This window comes from Puma concolor, chromosome E3 (genome assembly GCF_028749965.1).
Source record: "Puma concolor isolate L17-30 chromosome E3, mPumCon1.1.hap2, whole genome shotgun sequence".
Taxonomy (NCBI): domain Eukaryota; kingdom Metazoa; phylum Chordata; class Mammalia; order Carnivora; family Felidae; genus Puma; species Puma concolor.
Window position 1 is genome coordinate 8,866,372 of NC_141682.1, and position 19,384 is coordinate 8,885,755.

General features: G+C 49.8%; 1 protein-coding gene across 7 annotated transcripts in view; it reads left to right on the plus strand.

Moving 5' to 3' along the window:
* The first annotated feature begins 13,073 nt into the window (after nt 1-13,073).
* CUX1 (cut like homeobox 1) overlaps nt 13,074-19,384 on the plus strand; it is a 369,562-nt gene continuing 363,251 nt past the window's right edge. For 3 of the 7 annotated variants that reach the window (XM_086691941.1, XM_086691948.1, XM_086691943.1), the window contains exon 1: nt 13,074-13,362. In XM_086691941.1, coding sequence (XP_086548067.1) covers nt 13,300-13,362 — 63 coding nt within the window. In that variant the 5' untranslated portion in view covers nt 13,074-13,299. Of the gene's footprint in view, nt 13,363-14,311; nt 14,926-19,384 lie in introns of those variants that run through there. The other 4 variants (XM_086691947.1, XM_086691946.1, XM_086691939.1 and 1 more) reach the window with 4 other exon arrangements.

Consider the following 19,384-nt stretch of genomic DNA (forward strand, 5'->3'; position numbering starts at 1 on the left):
ACAACTTGTGATAATTACCTACTATAATCCCAACGCCACAGTTCACATCAAATGCCATTGCCTTACGATTTGGCTTTCGTCGGATCTTAGCAATCTTAGCGCCTGATCACAGTTTCGGTGCCAACCCCCTTCCATGATATGCTGTGTGAGTGTATCTAAATTGATGGTTTTATTAATCGGTGACATGCCTTGAAAACTCAGTCTCCCAGGGTAAGAGTTTGGGGTCTTGGCAGCCAGACAGGATACGCTGGGGGAAGTTTCTGTCTGTATTTAAAATATGTTTTTGGAGTTTCTGCCTTCCTTTTTGTGGTTGCTTTTTACTCCAGGGTTATTGTAACGTTGGCCTCAAGACACTAAGTAATCAGACCTCAGTTGCTCTGGGGGATTTGTGTTGGGTGGGGAGGCTGTTTTGTTTATTTATTTTTTAAGTTATTTGTTTATTTATTTATTTTGAGAGGGGGTGCAGGGAGGGGCAGAGAGAGAAGGAGACAGAGAATCCCAAGCAGGCTCTGCACTCACAGTGCAGATGTGGGGCTTGAACTCACGAACCCTGAGATCATGATCCGAGCTGAAGCTGGACACTTAACTGACTGAGCCACCCAGGAGCCCCTGGAAGGCTGCTTTAATTCCATGAGATTCAATTGCTTTTTCTCACTGAGTTTGCGCTTCAGAGGCTTTGGACCACAGAGAAGCTTCAGGGATTCACTCGACCACAGAACCATATCTTGCAAGGCAGGATGATGAGGCCAGTGGCTCAAGAGCCTGAGAAAGACAAGTCCATTAACTGTGGTAACAGAAGAGCCCAGGACTCAAAAGGTAGGAAATGACAGACGATCCCTTGCTCTGGTGAACTCGGGACAAGGAGATAAGGGACCTCCACTCCCAGCACTATCTACTCCAGGAGTCCAGGAGACACTGAAGGGACCTCGATCCTGAGACCCCTGAGAAAGCCTCCAGTCTGGGTCTCTACCTCCAGGGACAAAGCTGATTCACTGTGAGCCATTAGCATGGGACCTGCCCACAAGAAAAGAGTTGTTAATTTCGGGTCACCCATACAGCATGATGCTGTCACTTCCTGGCTGCTGGTCCCTATTTGTGAGTGTGTTAGGAGGGTAACAGTATGCAACAGAACCTGCCTCACCTTTTTCTTTTTTAATCAAGAAGCTTTAGTTTTGAGGGGTGCCTGGGTGGCTTAGTCGGTTAGGTGCCCGACTCTGACTCTTGATTTCAGCTCAGATCATGACCTCACGGTTCGTGAGACTGAGCCCTGTGTCGGGCTCTGTGCTGACAGTTCAGAGCCTACTCGGGATTCTCTTCCTACTCTCTCTCTCTGCCCCTCCCCTGCTCACATGTGTGTGTGCACGTGTGTGCTCTTGCGCTCTCTCTCTCTCAAAATAAATAAATAAACTTAAAAAAAAAAGCAGCTTTATGGGGCGTCTGGGTGGCTCAGTCAGTTAAGCATCTGACTCTTGATTTTGGCTCAGGTCATGATCTGACGTGGGATCAAGCCCCGCGTCAGGCTCTGCACTGGCAGTGCAGAGCCTGCTTGGGATTCTCTCTCTCTTCGGCTCTCTCTGCCCCTCCCCCACTTGCACTGTCTCTGTGTCTCTCAAATAAACTTAAAAAATTTTTTTTTAAAAGCAACTTTATTTTTGAGAAGAGTTTTAGTTGTACAGACAATCTGAGCAGATAGTACAGAGAATTCCCATATGCCTCCCTCCCCGCCCCCCAGTCTCCACTTTCATTAACATCTTGCATTATCACATAGTACATTTGTTACGGTGAAGAACCCATACTGATATGTTATTATGAACCAAAGTCCACAGTTTACATAAGGGCTAACTCTTAGTGGTGTATTTTCTATGAGTTTCGACATGTGCATAAGGTCACGTATGGACTATTGCAGTATCATACAGAAGAGTTTCCCCACCCTAAACCCCCATTGCTACTGATCCATTCCGATCCCACGGGTAGTGTCATCATCCTGGAGTTAAGCAAAAACCATACTCCTGGAACAAGGAAGTATGAACAAATATTCCACTCCCGATGGGCTAGGAACGTTCTATGACGGATCTGGGCTGCTAAACAAAAACTGTAATAGCAAAGAAAAGAATTACAGGCAGAAGAATGTAAAATAGGGTTGCTGAGGGAGAGTAAATCTTGACTGGGTGAGGTCTGAGCCCAAGTCTGATGTTTTCTTTAATCCCACAAGGTAGGCACGGTAATTAGTTCTATTTTACAGATAAGGAAGGGCAGGCACAGAGTTCAAGCAATTTGAGCCCAAGGATGCAGAGAAAGATCATGCCGCAGCTAGGATTTGAATCCGGGTGGCAGAGAAGCAGGGAATGTGCTCTTAACTTCCATCGCGAGGCAGGAGTTTGCAGCCTCATTTCAGCACAATTCACGACAGCCCCACGGGATAGGTTAGCTATGGTGCAGATGTGACAGGTGAGGCCACAAAGACTCAGAGAGGTTAAGGAACTGGCTCAAAGTCGCCTGGCTTCGAGCCTAGGGTTTGCACACGGATCTGTCCCCTCTGAGGTCCAAGCCTATGACCTTCCCTGTCCCCCCCCCCCCACTCCACCCCGCCCGTGGCCCTGTCTCCTCTGAGAAGATGGGTGGGTGAGGACTTAGCTCTTTTCTTCATCAGTGGAGTCGCTGCTGCAATTGCTCCCGGGAGCGTGAGGCAGGCAGTTTTTAAGAGAAGCAGCGACAGGAAATTTGGTCTATTGTTTGAAACAAGAGGTGCAAACAAGTCTCCGCTTTGAAGTGTTGAATAACAAATTCCTCCGGGAATGGAAAGGCGAGAAGCTACGAGATTCCTGAGCTGGTGTCAAATGCTCACGGCAGCGGTGGCGGAGGGCAAGAGAGGAAGAGGCAGCCCTCGGAGAAACTGGGGCAGGATCTGTTTGAAGAGAACGTGTCTTAAATAGATCAGGCTACAGAGGACAGTGAGAGGGGCCGGGGGGTCAGTTCTCTTTTTTTCTCGAAGGGAGCCTGTTGGGGAAGGAAAACACAGCGTCTAAAGGTGGGGGTGGGAGAGATCGGCTCGACAGTAACACGCAGAGCTGTTCCAAAAGAAAACAAAACCAAACCCCACCACCTGGTCCGCCTTGGTCGGTAATAAAATGCCATCGGATCAACAGAGCTTGTGTAAACTAATCCCACCTCCCACTCACAAGTCAGCGTTACATTTAGGAAGGAGACAGGGTAGGATACCCAACTTGGAATGACTTGTAATCGCTTTACTGAACCGCCTCTGATAGCGAACCCGTGACCCCACCCTCCCAGCCACACTTGGAGCCAGAACTGGATCGTTGATCAGATATTTCCCCAGACAGTCCATTAGACCAGACTCCCCGAACGTGAAGAAGTGAGAAGCCCCTGGGCAATCGGCGAGGAGAATCCCAATGCTGGCTAGGAAAACACACCCCTCTCTCCAGCCGCCCGGATTGCCAAACATCCAGTCTTCCTGTACTTAAGGGGACTTTTGACTCTCCCCGACGCCTCTCATTTGCAATTGATGTCTCATTCAAGACCAAGGTCAGGTTATCAATCTTTATTATAGATGCCCTGGACCAGGGTGTCTGGAGCCTCTACTGCCGCAGAGAAATGTCCGGAGACATCGGGGAGGACTCCTGGCAAGCAGGCTGCTGTAAGGTAAGATGAAGGCATCCGTCCCGGGGAAGGCAATACCCAGGACTTCCTGAAGGGGTGACAGAGAGGCTGCCTCTCCCCATGTCCCAGGTGGGTTCCGACGGACCAGGCGGGGGCCTGGGGGTGACGGGGTAGCTGCAGGTAGGTCTAGGGCCGAGCAGTAAGACCAGACACTGGAGAAGTCTCCTTGCCTCTCCGATCCTCGGCTTTCTTATATGCAAAATGCTTCCTGCTTGCAAACCTGCTGTGAAGATCGGAGATAAAAGCTTTGTATGGCTCAGGACAGATGGCAGGTGCTCCCTGGATAATAATTGTTGTTATTTGGTGGTTTTACAGACAAAGATGACTCTTCCAGGCTTGTGACTTTCAATCTGGCCTTTTCACCCTCAGGACATCAGTAGATAATAGGATACCCTTTATGGCTCTATTCCCAACCTCTTGCAAGAGTTTCCATGAATATGTTTTACTGTGGTGGCGGGTTGGGGGGGGGGGGGAACGCCTGACCTCAGGAGTCTCCAAATGGGAGAGAAGTCTAAGGGAGGTGCATGGCTGTGTCAGAATGGGGCTGGGTACCTCAGACCCTGATGTCCCCAGAGCACTATCTACGAGCGACAGCAATGGACCTGCGTGCATTTGGGGTGTTCCGGGCCTTTGCCAGCATCGGATATTTCCTCATGCACATCAAAGAGCCTGTACGATGGAACCAATTACGTGTTTCCAGTGTCTTTTCAGCCAGATTTTAAACTTTCTCCAAAGGCAAAAGGCTACCGCATTTCATTTGGCTGTATATACACCCCCACCTTGCCTTTCCACCTGCCCCCAGCACGCGCGCACACACACACACACACACACACACACACACACACACACACACATATCCCACACCAGCCTGATTGGGAGCATTTGAAGATTTGAGCTGACTTCATTTCACATCACATTTGGGCAAGCGGGAATCTTTGCTTCTCTGTATATGGTTGTGGTCTCAGCCCTGATTTCTGAAATAAAAGGTCTGGGGGGAAACAGGCCTTGACGCTGAGAACGAGAGTAGCCTTTGCCAAGGTCAGACCTACCAAAGACTTCATTCTGGTGATAAGTGCTTACGTTGCCAAAAAAGGCTGAAGGATTACAGTGCTCTGTGGCCTGAAGAATGTATGTTGGGGAAGGAGAAGGTATTTAACTAGCAATGACATGGCTGATGTGGCAGAGGGTGAGAAGGCTGCGAGGGGCCGTTCTCCCTCGCTCTGGGATTTCTTCCCATGGTGCTCAACCATTCTGTGGAGAAGGCGCCGGGACTTGGCACACAGTAGGCCTTCAATAAATATCTTTGGGAGGAATAAATGCAGAAAAGCATCCATCGCTTCTGAAAGGCATTTGGGAGCGGGCAGCTGAGATCCCATCATCAAGGGGTGGTCAGAAATTTGAGCAGGAGCTTGGCCACCTGGCCAGGACATCCAACCTGTTCACCAAACGACTGGTGCCCAGAAGCTCAGTCTGCTTGTCTCTAAAATGGTATTATATCCGTGTGAATGCAGGGACGCCAAGTTAGGGTACGTGGATGTAAATGAAACATTGGCTCTCTCTTACTGGGTGCTTAGTCCACGCAGGTAGAGCTCAAAGCATTTTATGTACATTTTCTGATTTCATCGGCACCGCACACAAGGAGGTGGGCAAGTCTCTGGTGGAGACTGAGACTCGGTGAGGTTCAAGAACATGCCCAAGGGCAAAACGTTCTTTACTAGAATTTGAACCCACATCTGACCCTCTGGCTGCTGGCTTCAGCGCGAACCGCCTCTCCTGAGCCCTACTGCTCAAATGCTGACTGCTAAGGCAAGGGTGTTTCTGGCACGGTGAATTGGAAACGGGGGCTCACGTGTTCACAGGAACAGCACGTGGCCGGCAGCTCTGTGGCCCATCTTCCAAAATGGCAGAGTCCCCACTTGCCCCTTCGGCGATGCCACCAGCGTCTTCCCATCTGGCCAAGCCTTTAACATGCCAGTCTGCTCTCCACCTCCTGGGCTCCCAGCTGAAACAACCCACTCACTGTTCCCCTCCTTCGTGGGCATCGTGCGTGCTTTTCCTGACCCCTAACACACCCCATCTTTCCTACCACCTCTTACCTCCTGCCCTGGCCAACACCCCAACATTTCTGAAGTCCTCTGCTCATCTGAACTGACAGGGGCATCTCCCTTCACTGCTCAGATCAAAGCTAGTGTGACGGGGACGCCTGGCTGGCTCAGTCGGTAGAGCACGCGACTCTTGATCTCGGGGTCGCGAGTTCGAGCCCCACGTTGGGGGTAGAGACTACTTTAAAAATATGTTTTTAAAAAGCTAATGCTACGGCACGTATTCCCACTTCATCAGTTTCTTTTGTACGTATTGCCTTCTGCTCAAGTTGAATTGTTGCTTTTTTTTCCATGTTGAAAAAAGATTGTTACATATTTTTTTACTATCGTTATGGACCTATTCCCAACAGAACTGTAAGCTTCTAAGGGCAGGGATCTTGTCCACTGCTTCTCTGCTTCTTTATAGTGTGTGACACAGCACTTTGCTCAACAGTGTTTGGTGATTAGACAGCATTGTTGGTGACATCCTTATCTGCCCCCAAAACAACTTTTGTAAAGAGCACAGGGAGCCCACACAGCCACAGTTTGGCATTTGGCAGGGTATCTACAGTGCCTTCTTCCACCGACCGTAATGACTGCAGTTTTTCTCGAGTGCCTTTGTATTTTATATCCACTTCAATTAGCATTAATAGAACAACACTTTGTACCTTTATGGGATCTCTCGTCGGAGAGCTCAAAAGCATTTTACAAGAAAGTATTAATTATTCCTATTTTACAGGCAGGAAACCTGAGGCAAAGTCAGTGACTCAGTGGCAAAATTAGGACATGATTTTCCCTCTGTTTTCAATTGTCTATTTTAATCACTGGGTCATGCTACCCCTTCTGGTTAGAGTTAAATTGCTGCTTAAAAAATGACATGCCAGCCCTTTTCGCCAGCCTTCTTTTGAACAATATTCACGATTTTCCTGTATTATAAAGACGGCATAATGCTCATGTAGAAATTATACAAAATACAGAAATGTTAAAGAAGATAAAACTTGCCCATTCAGGCGCTGTGTAGAGGCATCTGCTGTTAACATTGTCGTGTACTTTCTTACCGCATTTTATACGAAGACAAAACACGCTGTTCCTTGCAGTTGGGGTCACGCTATGGCCTATTTTCTGCTTATATGAGAGACACTTTCTCGTGTCATTACGTATTTTACAAGCATGACTTTTAATGGCTATACAATATTTCATCATTTCTGTGTTGTTGGACGTTTCTGTATTGTTGGACACTTTAGGTCGGTCCGTCTTTTTGTTTGTGTGTTTATTTTTTATTTTGCTTGTTTTGTTACCAGAAATACTTCTGTGCTGAGAATATTTGCATTTCATTCTTTTATTTAACGTTTTGACTTTTCAGATGACACGTGTGTGTGTGAATATTTTAATTAGAAAAAACGGTTGCTGGATTAGAGGCCCACTTTCCTCCTCCTTTTTTCTGTGTCTCACACGCACACAAAATTTTGACATCCAATGGGATTCTGCTAGCGACTTAAAGCTCTAAAGATATTATAATACAGATCTCCAAAAACTGACATTAGATCAAATATTTAGTGTGAATGGAGCTCGAGGGAATGAAGAAAGTTTTTTCCTCACTGCTAGAAAGATCAGCTTCCCTATTTTCCAGTGGAAAACACGCTTTCGGGAACTTCCAAACCACATTTACCCGGGAAAAAAAATAATATCCAATCTGACAGCGCTCATGACAAAAGAAAATCTAATTACATTTCATGAAAACAAATCTTCATTCAACTCCAACCATATAACTGCAGAGATGTGTCATAAATGATCTTGCGGAGAAACAAAACAATATTTGCAGTCATGTTGCAAATGCAATTTTTCAACAAAAAAACAACACATGTATCTACTGTGGATGTCCTGGCACCGGAGATGTAGTTGTGTGTTTAAAATATTGGATGGCAAACTGATATTGTAAGAGCAATATTGATAATGAAAGGTCAATATAAATAGAATGCATATGGCTCATATCTCCCAGGAGAAAAGAAAAGGAATTAATATAAGGTCTTAGCACAGAATGTGAACTTTACATTAAGCAAGATAATAATGATATTTATACAATACCTTACATATTTCAAGCCCTTTCAAGCGACTGACGAGGTACACTATTAATTTCTAGTGATTCAGCAATGACATCAGTGAGAGTCACATAGGAAGGCATTTATGGCCCCTGTGTACAGGAAATATGTAATGTGACATTTCCATGGGCATTTGAAGATGCGGAAGAGGCAAAAAGGGAGAAGTGAGATGTGTTATCCTAATACACTCAACATTTCCAGCAAATTTATATTAGAATAGAAGTTTGGTCAAACGAGGCTGCTGCGGTGGGGGAGGGGGCGTGGCTGGTAAGGTGGGGTTGAAGGGAATTGTTGGGTGATGAGATGCCCCAGGTCTGTCCTCGGGGCTTGGGAGTATGAAGCTAGCTGTGTTTTCCAAGGGTAAGACCCAACTCCAACCAAAAAGCTCCAGCTACAAGCTTTCTCGTTCAAGAGGAGCGGAGGACCGCAGAACGTAATCATTAGAGGTGTAGAAAGATACCTACAGTTAGTGGCGTCGGCATATGCTGTCCAGAAGTGTAAGGCAAAGTTAAACGGTGGGCCAGAAATTAAGTCTTTGAAGATTTCTAAAAGGGTCTCGGAGCCTGAGAGATGCTGTCACCAGAGAGAGGCCGAGAGGGGTGGTGAGGCGGAGAGCCTACTGCTTACAAGTCATTATAGTTTGATCTTACAAGTTCGGCAGGTTCTTGGTACAATTATATAACTACACGTACGTTTGGCGGATGGAGACGAATTATGTACTATGCATGTAATTACATGTAGCAAAATGTATACTTTTATTCGGTGGGTATTTACATAGTACAGTGAATGGTGTACTTAGAAATAATTAACAGAAAGCATTATTTAAAAAACAAAACAATTAAAAGTAGTTTGGTTGTCTTGAGCTCAAAAAAAAAAAAAAAAAAAAAAAAGAATCTGGAACCTTCCTTTTATTTATTCCAGTCATCTATGCCAAATTGTTCTGGAAGGCAGTCGCCAAAGACAAAAGGAAGACAAAGTAATTTCCTTCTGTTATTCATACTCTTTTGATTTAAGGAAAAGGCCTCTTCAAATTTAAAGTGTCTCAAAACTTCTGTCTGGCCTTAGATATTCCTAAATTTAAAACATTTCAAATTCAGTCAGCTTGAATGAATACCTTGGTATAATTTTCAACTTCTGTCTTTGTGAAATTGAGATTCCTGTGTGACTTATTAGGAGTACGATTCATTTTTACCCATGCCCCACAGAGTAGGCATGCCTTTATGTTTGTTTGGGAATAAATTTATGATGTAAAACACTTAGCAGTATGTTCTGTCTCTGCCTATCTGAAATATTTCTTGCCGAATACTCTTCAAAACCAGTTTTTTTTTTTTTAAATTTTTGATGTTTACTTTATTTTTTGAGACAGAGAGAGAGAGAGACAGAGTGCAAGCAGGGGAGGGGCAGAGAGAGAGGGAGACACAGAATCTGAAGGAGGCTCCAGGCTCTGAGCTGTCAGTACAGAGCCTGACATGGGGCTCAAACCTACAAACCGTGAGATTGTGACCTGAGCCGAAGTCGGATGCTTAACCGACTGAGCTACCCAGGTGCCCCCAAACCAGTTCTAATTTGGATGCAAAAATATCCAGAAAGTGAATGAAGCTTTCAGAAGGCCTCTCTTGTAAAGTTTTCTTTTAAAGCCTATCACATGGGATACAAGAATCTCTGAATTTTTTCATCATTATTTGTGGAGTTCAGATTATTTTCCAGCTTTTTCTGGAGATAAAGTTTCTAGGTGAAACTTCGTTTTATGAGTCCCTTATAAATAAATAAGATCTCAGAACATAAAAACTCTCTTATGAGAGATAAAGACTGGCTTTTTTTGGTTTTGTTTTGTTTTTTCTAATGCTCTACATTATAAGACATTGGAAGAATGTCTTGATGGTTAATTCCTTCAAAAAATTAGGTTAAAGGGTATCAGAACAATTACTAAACCAGAAGTTTTAGAAAACAAGGTAAGGTCTTTTCCTTTCTCGGTGGCTACCAAAGAGGACCAATTTAGTCACCATCAATCCACCGGGTGTTTTAGAGATTTTGCCAATTTTCACCTTAGGATTTAATCAATTACGTGTCGGTGTCAGGAGCTAGGAGGGTCCCCCAATGCCAGGAGGGTAGGAGAGCCTGAACTTCCAAAAGTGCTTTACAACCTTCCTAAGTTACATTTACTAGTATTATCATGCCCCTAAGACGGCCACTGTATTTTTCTCAGGCAAAATAAAATGGGTCAGAAAGGAAATTTTGGAAGTCTGGGCTCAGATCCTAGTTGTTAGCTGCCTTGTTTGGTGCTAAGCTGTATTTCATTTAAAGGGGTCAGGAACACTCAGGTCACTCTCCCACTCCCCCATTCTGATTACTTGGGGCTTGATTTTTGAAAGTTGGGGATGGAGAATTCATCATAAACTTGGGACCTGTGAGCTTTCTTTCCCTAAAGGGAGAGCCTGAACATCAAAAGGTACAAAGAATGGCCCTGGGTTGTTTTCCTCCTGCTCCATTGTTAGAGAATGACTTTTAGTCCTGTTGCTTCTGTGTAGTGGGTCAGTTATCTTCCTAACCTGTCTTTTTCTCACACTTTGTTGGGGAGGGGGGGAGGCTAGCCATCATTTTATTGTCTTTGTGGGTGCTAATGGAGATCTAGGTCCTAAAGCCTTTCCATTTTCTAAGTATTTTATACAAAATCCACATTCATGGATTTACTGTATTTGGATGTCCAAGAGAGTCCTCCTAACCTTCTACAATGATGAGACAAAGTCAAGCAGAAAAAAACCAAAACAAAATCGCCTTTAGGAATAGATGCAATTTGTTCTGATTCTATGTCTACACTCAAGAAAAAGGAAATGTACTTTTACAAGCTTTCTAGGTCTCTGCTGATCACTTACCTCGGCTAAGATAATTTTTGATCAGTGGTTTGTTCTGAATGCCATTTTAAAGTGGCAACATTTTGTGGTGTTGGCAAAGTCATTCCTAACTTTTGTCTACCCGCGCCCCCCCCCCCCCCCCCCCCAATGCCCAGAGAGCAAGAAGCCTAGTGTAAGGCAAAACTCTGGAAGAAAAAAATCTACGTGTTCTTTAAACAGAGCTTGACCTCTGGGCCAGTCAATGTATTATTTCTCTACGAAGTCAAGTTAGCATGCAAATAACCTAAACATAACCAGAAATGTAACAAGGGTATCTAATACTCATCAAATTTATTTCTAAAATATTGCAGTGGATTCAGAACCCTGAATTCCAACCAGATGTACTTCTGGAGTATTACACAGGTCATATATATTTCACTTTTTTTTTTTTTTTTGGTTCAAACCCAGGGGATCGACACGATAATTAGATTGAGAACATCTGCACCCAATCCAAACCATTTCCCTGATCCTTCCTTGAGCCTTCCCTACGGGAAGTTTTGGGGGTTTTCTGTTTTTTTTTTAAGCCCCTGCACATTTTATTTGTCTGGCCACCTTCAGGGCAATTGCGAGGTCTCGCCTGCCTGCCACCGCACGAGCAGGAGAGGAGCGCAGACGTACCCCCAAGTGTTGGGATACCGGGCCTGGAGGGGGTGGGAATCATTAGAGGTGGTATTTCGTCCGGACAAGGATCCCTTGAGGTGGCAGTGCAGTTTCCCGCCTGGGGCCTGGCTCCGGGACAGGGCGTGGCCAGGCGCGGGGCGCGCGGGTGGGCACGTGCGCGGGGACCCGAGGACGCGAGTGTCGGGGCGCCGCTGCCCTCTACCGGGCGGCGCGGTCGGAGCTGCAGCGCGGCCGCCTGCCGACTGCGCGCGCGGGCTCGGGCGCCCCACACCGAGGCGGTCCTCGGCGTTCCCGAGGTCGCCAGTGCCCTGCCCCGCGCGGCGTCACAGCATCTGCGGCGGAGGCTCGCGGCGCCCCTGCCCTGCGCTCGCGCGCTCCCACCCACCTGCTTCCTGCCCCCTCTGCTGGGCGAAGCAGCGATGGGGACGCCGGGGGACCCCCACCCCCGCCCGCTGCCGGCCGACCTCAGGAGCCAGTCACGCACTGACGGAACTGAGGTTCTTCGCGGGCCGAGACCTGTGGGCACGTGTGTTCTCTAAATCTCGTGGCCTTTCATTTCCAGGCCCTTCATTCAAAACTGCTTCCGTTCACCCCAATGATCAGCGCTAAGCCCTCGAACTCCGTTGAAAAGCAGTTCTATCCTTACACGTTTTATTTCGTATCCCATCCGAATTTTATTTACATATAATTTTCAAGATTAAGGAATTTGGGGATGTAATCACACGTCAAATGAAGTGCGGGGGAATAAAAGTACAGTGTTCCTGCTGGGAAGTCCAACTCACACGTGTGTATAATCAATTAAACATGACGATCATAAAACGGGGTGCTTTTGCCAGGTTTCTGCGAAAAAAGAAATCAAAAGCGAATTGACTCCGGGGTTTAAATGCTAGCATTTCTGTAAACCAGGGACCATACTTTGTTGTAAGTGCACCTACACTTTCCAAGTTTCTGCGCCAAAAGGAGTGAAAACCGAAGTGTCTGAACTACAGGAAGTTTCCAAGGCTGTTCCGCCGAAGCGGTGCGGGGCATACACAACGGTGCGCCAAGACTTTTCCTGTCGTGGCCTAAGCTGGCGCAGCTAGGACCCCTGGCCACCCGGCTTGCGGGTGCGTGGCGGTGCGGCGCGGGGACCGCGCTGCCACCGTTCGGGGCGTTAACGTGTGCAGCGACAGCAAGGTCAGGGCTGGTTTCACCCCAACTCCACTCCCCCCAACCTCAAACGCTGTCCCTGGCAGGCTCGACCGGGGTCCGGCTGGGGCCCCGGGGAGGTGGGTGCGCCTCAGCCGCCCGCCAGTCCGCCTCGCACACACGCGGCCACCGTGGGCCCGGTTTGCGCGGGGTCGGCGCTCGGGGCTCGGGCAGGTGGTCGCGGCGGCTCCGCGCGCTCGGGGCCCGCAGGAGGGCGAGCGAAAGCGGCGCGGCTCAGGCGCCCGCCCGGACGCGGCCGAAAGCCCGGGACTCAGGGCCCCCGAAGGGCTGCGCTCGGCGGCCCGCGGCCCCCGAGACCCCCAGGGGCCCGAAGCAAGCCCCAGGTGAGCCCGGCCCGGGGCCTCCCGCGGGGCCCCGGAGCCCCTCCCGCCGCCCTCCAGCGCCCCCTCGGGGCCGGGCCGGGGGCCGCCGCCCGCTGGGGCCGGGGGCCCGGGAGGGGCGGGGGTCGCGGGCCCGGCGCCGGGCGCCGGGGGGAGGGGGCAGGGGCCGCGCGCTCCAGGCCCCGCGGCGGCCGCCGCGCCCTCGGGCTCCGACTCCGGCTCCGGCTCGGGCTCGCCATGGCTGCGGCGGCGCCGTGAGGAGGAGTCCGCGTCCTCCGTGGCGGCGGCGGCGGCCGGCTCCAGGCCGGGTTTTGGCGCCGCCCGCCTGCTGCCTCCTGGCGGCTCCTGAACTCCAGCCCCCTCTCTATCAGCCTCTCACTCCGTCTCAATATGTCTCAAGATGGCGGCCAATGTGGGATCGATGTTTCAATATTGGAAGCGCTTTGATTTACAGCAGCTGCAGGTCAGGCTTCTGCTCGCTCGGCCTCTCGCCCGGGGGTGGGGGCTGCGGGCGGTCGCGGCCTCCCCCGGGGCCCCGGGCTGCCCGGCCGCCGGGGGGCCGCGGCGGCGGGGAGGAGGGGGGTGCCGGGGAAAGCGGGGCCGAGTCGGGGACAAGTCCCTCTCGCTCCCCGGCCCCCATTGATAACTCGCTTGATCAGAAATTGATCCTCTTTGTTCAATTCATCGATCAGCCCAAGATGGCGCCGGGAGCCGCCGCCGCCACCGCTGCCCCCGGTGTCGGCCCCCACCCCGGGCGCCCCCCCGGCCCTGCGCCGCCGCCACCGCCGCCGCCGCCGCCGCGGGACCGGGGAGGGGGGCGGCCCCGGCGGCCCGCGGGGTGCGCGCGCGAGCGGGGAGCGGGCGGCGGCGGGCGGCGGCGGCGGCGGGCGCTGCGCCGGGAGGGGGCTGCGGCCCGGCGGCGGCGCCCGGCCGCGCGCCCCGCGCCCCCGGCCCGCCGTATTCCCGGGGAAAGTTTGTGGGGAGTTGCTGTGGGGGGTGAAGCGCCTGCCTCTCCAGGAGGAGCCGCCGCCGCCACTGCCGCCGGCGCGGCGGAGCTGGGGCTGGTGGCGCTGTGGTGCCGCCGGCTCGGGGGAGGGTCAGAGCGGCCACCGGCGGCGGCGGCGGCGGCGCGGCCCGGCTCCGGCCAGGCGGGCGGGTGGCCGGGCGGGCGGCCGGGCGTCCGCGCGCCCCGGCCCCGGCCGGCCCGGGCCCCGGCCGCCGCGCCGGGGCTGTCAGCGGGCCGGGGCCGCGCCGCCGCTCCCGCACCCGGCGCGGGGGTCTCCGCGCGGACCCCGGGGTTTGTTTACGTCCGACGGGCGCCCCGGGGCCACCCGCAGCCGCCCGGCTCTTTTGTGTGCCTGCACGAGTGGCGCGGACCGGCCCCTCCGCGGCCGGAGACGCGGGTAGGGGTGCTTGGGGGTAAACTTGCGAGGGGCGGCGGGCACCCCGCGCGCGGAGCCCGAGGGTCGGAGCGCCCGGCGGGAGCCGGTGCGGGCGGAGGGCAGCAACTTTCCCCGAGCTCAGGCCCCGCGCTGCGCCCTGGCGCGCCGTCTACACGGGTGGGGGGACGCTTCCTCCCCGCCGCCGGTCCGGGCGGCCCGAGCCCCGAGGCTCCCGCGGCCCCCGGTGACCCGCCGGCTCCGCTCTGGCGCTCTCCTCCGAGGCCCTGTCCTCCCAACAGGGTCCGCGGGGCTCGATGGAGCGCGCGGCGGGTCCCGTCCGAAATGCCGCCTCGGGCCGGCTTCTCGAAAGCAAAGCCCCGGGGGCCCCCCTGGACTGTGGTGTGCCGGGCCGTGGTCCGCGCGCCGAGCCCGGGGCGTTGCTAGGGGATCGTGCTGGGGCTCCCCGTCCGGCTCCGGTGCTGCCGCTGTGCCCAGGGGGCGCGTTTCTGCCTGTCACCCCAGACCCAGAGGAGCCGCGCGCCCTCGGGGTTCGCCCCGAATCTGCAGGCTCCGCGCTCGCCGCGCCTGGACGGCCCCGGGACCCCGCCAGGTGGATGTTGTGCGTAGCCGGAGCCAAGTTGAAGGTGAGCGGCGTGTGGGTCAGAAGAGCGATGCGGGGGTGGTGGGGGGGGCGTGGGGGCGCGGGAGGGGAGGTCGGTCTTCGGCTCCGAAGGGCCCCGGGGCGGCCTGGTACCGCGGGGGTCGCCCAGCGTCCCTTAGGGACGGCCGCGGCGCCCTGCTTTAAGGTGTGCGGGAAGGTAAACTTGGCCGAACTTTCCTAACCCGGAGGACTGGTGATAGTGACCTACAGTACTTTTAGGAGGGAAGCAAATGAACTCCAGATGCAGCCTTGGATGAAATGAAGCGGATTGGATTAAAACCTATATAAATGGGGTCTGACAACTTTAATTGTATATGCTTGTTTTCTGTTCCTGCCTACGTAAGAACGATAAAACAGACTCATAGTCGTTATGAAATTTCTTCAGATTTCTCGCTTAACTAGGAAGAAGACTATGTGAAATATGTATTTTCGATAAGATTAAAACTTAAAGGAGTTTGAGTATTTATTGACTAAAATAGATTACTCCAAAGTGTCTATTGTGTAAATTAGATTCCTGAATGTAATGAACACAGCCGAATGGCATTTTTGATAAATTGGTCTACCCTGTTTTAGTAAAAATAGCTCCCTTTTACCATAATTTAATTCCTGTGCTTACTGTAAAACCCGTTGTGGAATTTTGAAGAGACAAACCTTAATTTTTTTTCCTTGTCTTCCTAAATGTGACATTTAGCTGAACATCCATGAAGTTTATTTTTTAAGCATTTTTTTTTTTTTTTTTGGCAAAAAAACTGCGTGGGAGGTCGATTCGGTTTCCAGAAAGGTATTAGATTTTAGGATCTCGTTGACACCCCACAACCTGCCAGTGATGAGCTACTTTGGGATATCATGAGGATATTTAACTGTGTAACTCCAGGATCGGCCTGGAAGGTTCCTTGTCCGTTTATGTGAATGAGCTTTAAGGTGTTGATCTTGCAAACAAAATTATGTGAGCGAGCATCATTGTCATTGTCTGTACGGAGCTTCCTTTAGCTTTTGGTGGTAGGTGAAGATTGGGGCTGAGATGATTTTCTGCCCCTTCTTGACAGGTTTGAAAAACTTCATTTGACTATGGAATGTCAAAGTTCAAGCAGAAGGCTAAACTGGTTCTTTCTCTGGGCCCTGAAGAGGCCTATTGAGTTGGTATCCAGTTTAACGTCATCTCTGTTCCCATAGACAGTTAAGTGAGCCGATGAGACTGCAGTTTGAGAAGAGAGAATTCATTAGTTTCAGGCTCTTCTCATCTTTCCAGAACCCCTGACCCGGAGATCGGGTTGCCTGCGGAGCCCAGTGTGGGTTGTGGCATCGCCACCTGAGGGTAAAGAGACCCTGACTGAGCTAGACTCAGACCCAGGTTGGAGACCTCAGCGGGTTTGCTGGCGACAAGATGGTTGTGTGTCCCTCCCATGCCCCTGCTGTCCCCCAGTGAGCGCGGGCTGAGTTCTGGTCCCTCGATGTGGTCTTAAAGCTGCCCTGGGACGTGGACTGGGTGCCCAGAAAGAGAGTTTGTGAAGATCGGGCTCTATTTCGTTTGCTTTTCAGTCCCAAAGGCTTGTGGTATGGAAGTGTCAGTGCTTCGGTGTTGCTAATAAGACTAGTTGGACAAGTTTTTATCCTATCCCAGACTTGTAAAAAAAAAACAGCGTTTTGTTTTTTTTTTTTTTAAGACAAGAAAAACACCATTGTATAAATTTGCCTTTTAAATACATGTTTGAAAAGAGGACACTTTCTAAAACAAGCTCTCGTAACTCTGTGTGAGTGAAGCTTTTGGGGATGGGGCCTGCCAGCGACCCACTTCCCTTCGGGGCGTTATTCTTCCGTGGTGACTGGTGTTCCCCTTTAAGGAGTCTCTGCAAAAGTTAACTTTAAACATTTTCCTCTTTGTCAAAATCCGAAAATAATTCCAGTTTTGCCCAAAGTCCATTTCTCTGATAGCTTTTATTTTGCGTTTCCCTGTTAGGGAAGTATTCCCCAGAAGTGTATTATTTTGATTACAGTATGTATCCCATCTAGTAAACAAATCAAGGGCTTCTACACAGCTGCTGTCTTTGTTTTCTTGGCTCTTTTAATATCAGTGTCTTTGAGATGGCGTGTGGGAGGGGGTCATTGTCAGTGGATTAAAGTTTTCTTCTCTGTGTGAAACTCTGTGTGGTTTTTCTGTTTTTGTCTTTTAAAGGTGCAAGACGGTGAAGGGCTGGGGTTACACAACAGCCTCTGATACAGTTGGGTCCGTGGAGTCTTCCTTTGCCTCCTTCCCCAGTTTCGCACAGCTCTTGCCAGTAGTTAGCTGCGGGGGGATGGGGGGTTGGAAGGGCGAGGGGACAAATTGCCAATCCCCTCCGGAATCACTCTCTCCTCATCCACTGAGCTAACCTTAAAAATGTTGTCTGGTGAGCCTATGGAGCCCCCGAGACTTTTACAGGCTGTTGAAAAAGTCCCCTGTCCTGTTGTGTACAATTAAAACAAACCCAGCAGGGTTTCTGCAGGAGCTGTGCGGAAGGGATGGCCTGTGCTTCCCTCCCGTCCTCCCCCCTTCTGGGTCCACCTGTAGCAGTCAACCAGCAGAACTGCTCCCAGGGCTGTGCTCAGGGTCCGTCTTAGGAGAGAAAACGAGGCTCGAGGTAGAAAATCTGTATCCGTTTCAGCTCATTGTATAAGGCGCCGCGAACATCCTCAGTGAAACGAAGGAAGGACAGATTTGTTAGAGGGAAGCTTGCACATTTTTAAAGAGAGAAATTCGTCCTGTGAAAAAACCCTGCAGAGCTAGGCCAAATTCCTACCTGTGCTTCCATTTCACACAGTTCACATTTGATGTCCTGTAAATTTCCCGTTTTTAAAAAGGCAGGTGCATCCGCCGGCCTGTAACACAAATCCTACCTGAAAGTTACTTTAATGTATAGGATCACACACTATTTGAGAAATTATTTAAAAACCTATTTACAGTCATTTAACATATGAAAGTGTGTGTATATAATTGCTTTTCCTATGAAAGGTCTGATTTTTACAAGGAACTGTCAGAGATAGAAATTCGTTATCTTGTTCCATTGTTTTGTCTGAAGCTCTGCATTATGGCTGCAGAGAGACAGTTTTGGTTTCAACTGAAATTCCCCTGCCTCTGATTGTTTAAACCAGACCCTTAATCTTATTTTAACATACTTAAAACGTTCAAAAAAACCCGGAAGAATTGTTTTGTATAAGTAGCAAGTGAATGTAGTTTAAACACTCAAAGCAATTCTGGTATCTAATTGGAAACAGGTGGAATTCTTGGAATCCTGTGTTTGAATCTTATTATAGCATAGCACAGAGACACTTTTTACTTATGGCCATTTGTTTTGTTGAAGCTGTTTGAAGAGGGGCCCCATGACCTCTCATTGTGCCTCACTACTGTTTACCTGGACGTTCCAGTCGTGCTGGGCATTTTCGGAACTAGATGCCTGTGTCTGCCCAGACACCCGAGAGAACTATGCATGTGCGGATCGTGGAGTGAAAAAGGAACTTGAATGGCATAATTAGACAAGCGATTTAATATCAGTTATACAGCTTTTATAGCAAAGAAGTTGTGAATTCATTTGTGATTTCTGATTTAATAAACATTTATTGACATGAGCATTTGGATACATTTTATTACACCCTGGTAATGATTTAGAATTCACAGAGAAATTACTGTTCCTACAAACTCGACATTTAGGGATATAAAGTCACATAGCAGCCAAAAAAAAAAAAAAAACTGCCCCAAGTTTGGGATATTTCAATAAAATGTCAGTGGCGGGGCTCTCTGAAATATCTTAGTCATGTTTCCTATTCTCGTTTTCAAAGCCAGCTAAATAGCCTGGTTTTGCTGCATGGTTAAGGACTAGGTTTTGGTTTGTGTTTACGTGTTGATTTTATTGAAGAGGACAGCCAAGATTTGTATTGAGCTGTGGGTCCTGTCACAGTTCTGGATTTGCTGGGCTGTAATCAGTCCCAATTTTCATCCGTATTCTAAGGAGGTGGGGAGAGGACAGTGGTCTTTGGCTGGGCAGGAGATGTCCCTGCAGGAAGTTACCTGGGATGGGTGGGTGTGTGGGGGGACCCATGGCGTCGCCTTCATTGGTAGAAGCAGCTTTGAAGCGCCTTAGATTTTTAAAAAGGACAAGTGCTACCCTACTCACATAATATGACACCGTTAAAAAAACATAATGAGGGCCAACAGCAGTTTCTGAAAGCCATCTAATTTGTTGCAAAACCCATCAAGGACCTTTCCTTGCAAAAGTAAACAACTCTCTAATAAAAATAATTCTAATTCTTGCTGTAATTAAATTCTGATAGGATGATGTCAGTGCACGAAATAAATCTTGTCATTTCTTCATTTGAATCTGAAGGCTCTTCCTTGCTGCAGGAGGCCCAGGGCAGTTGGCAGAATTTTTGTGTGTGTTAGAGCCCTGGGCCGTGGGCAGCCTGGGGAA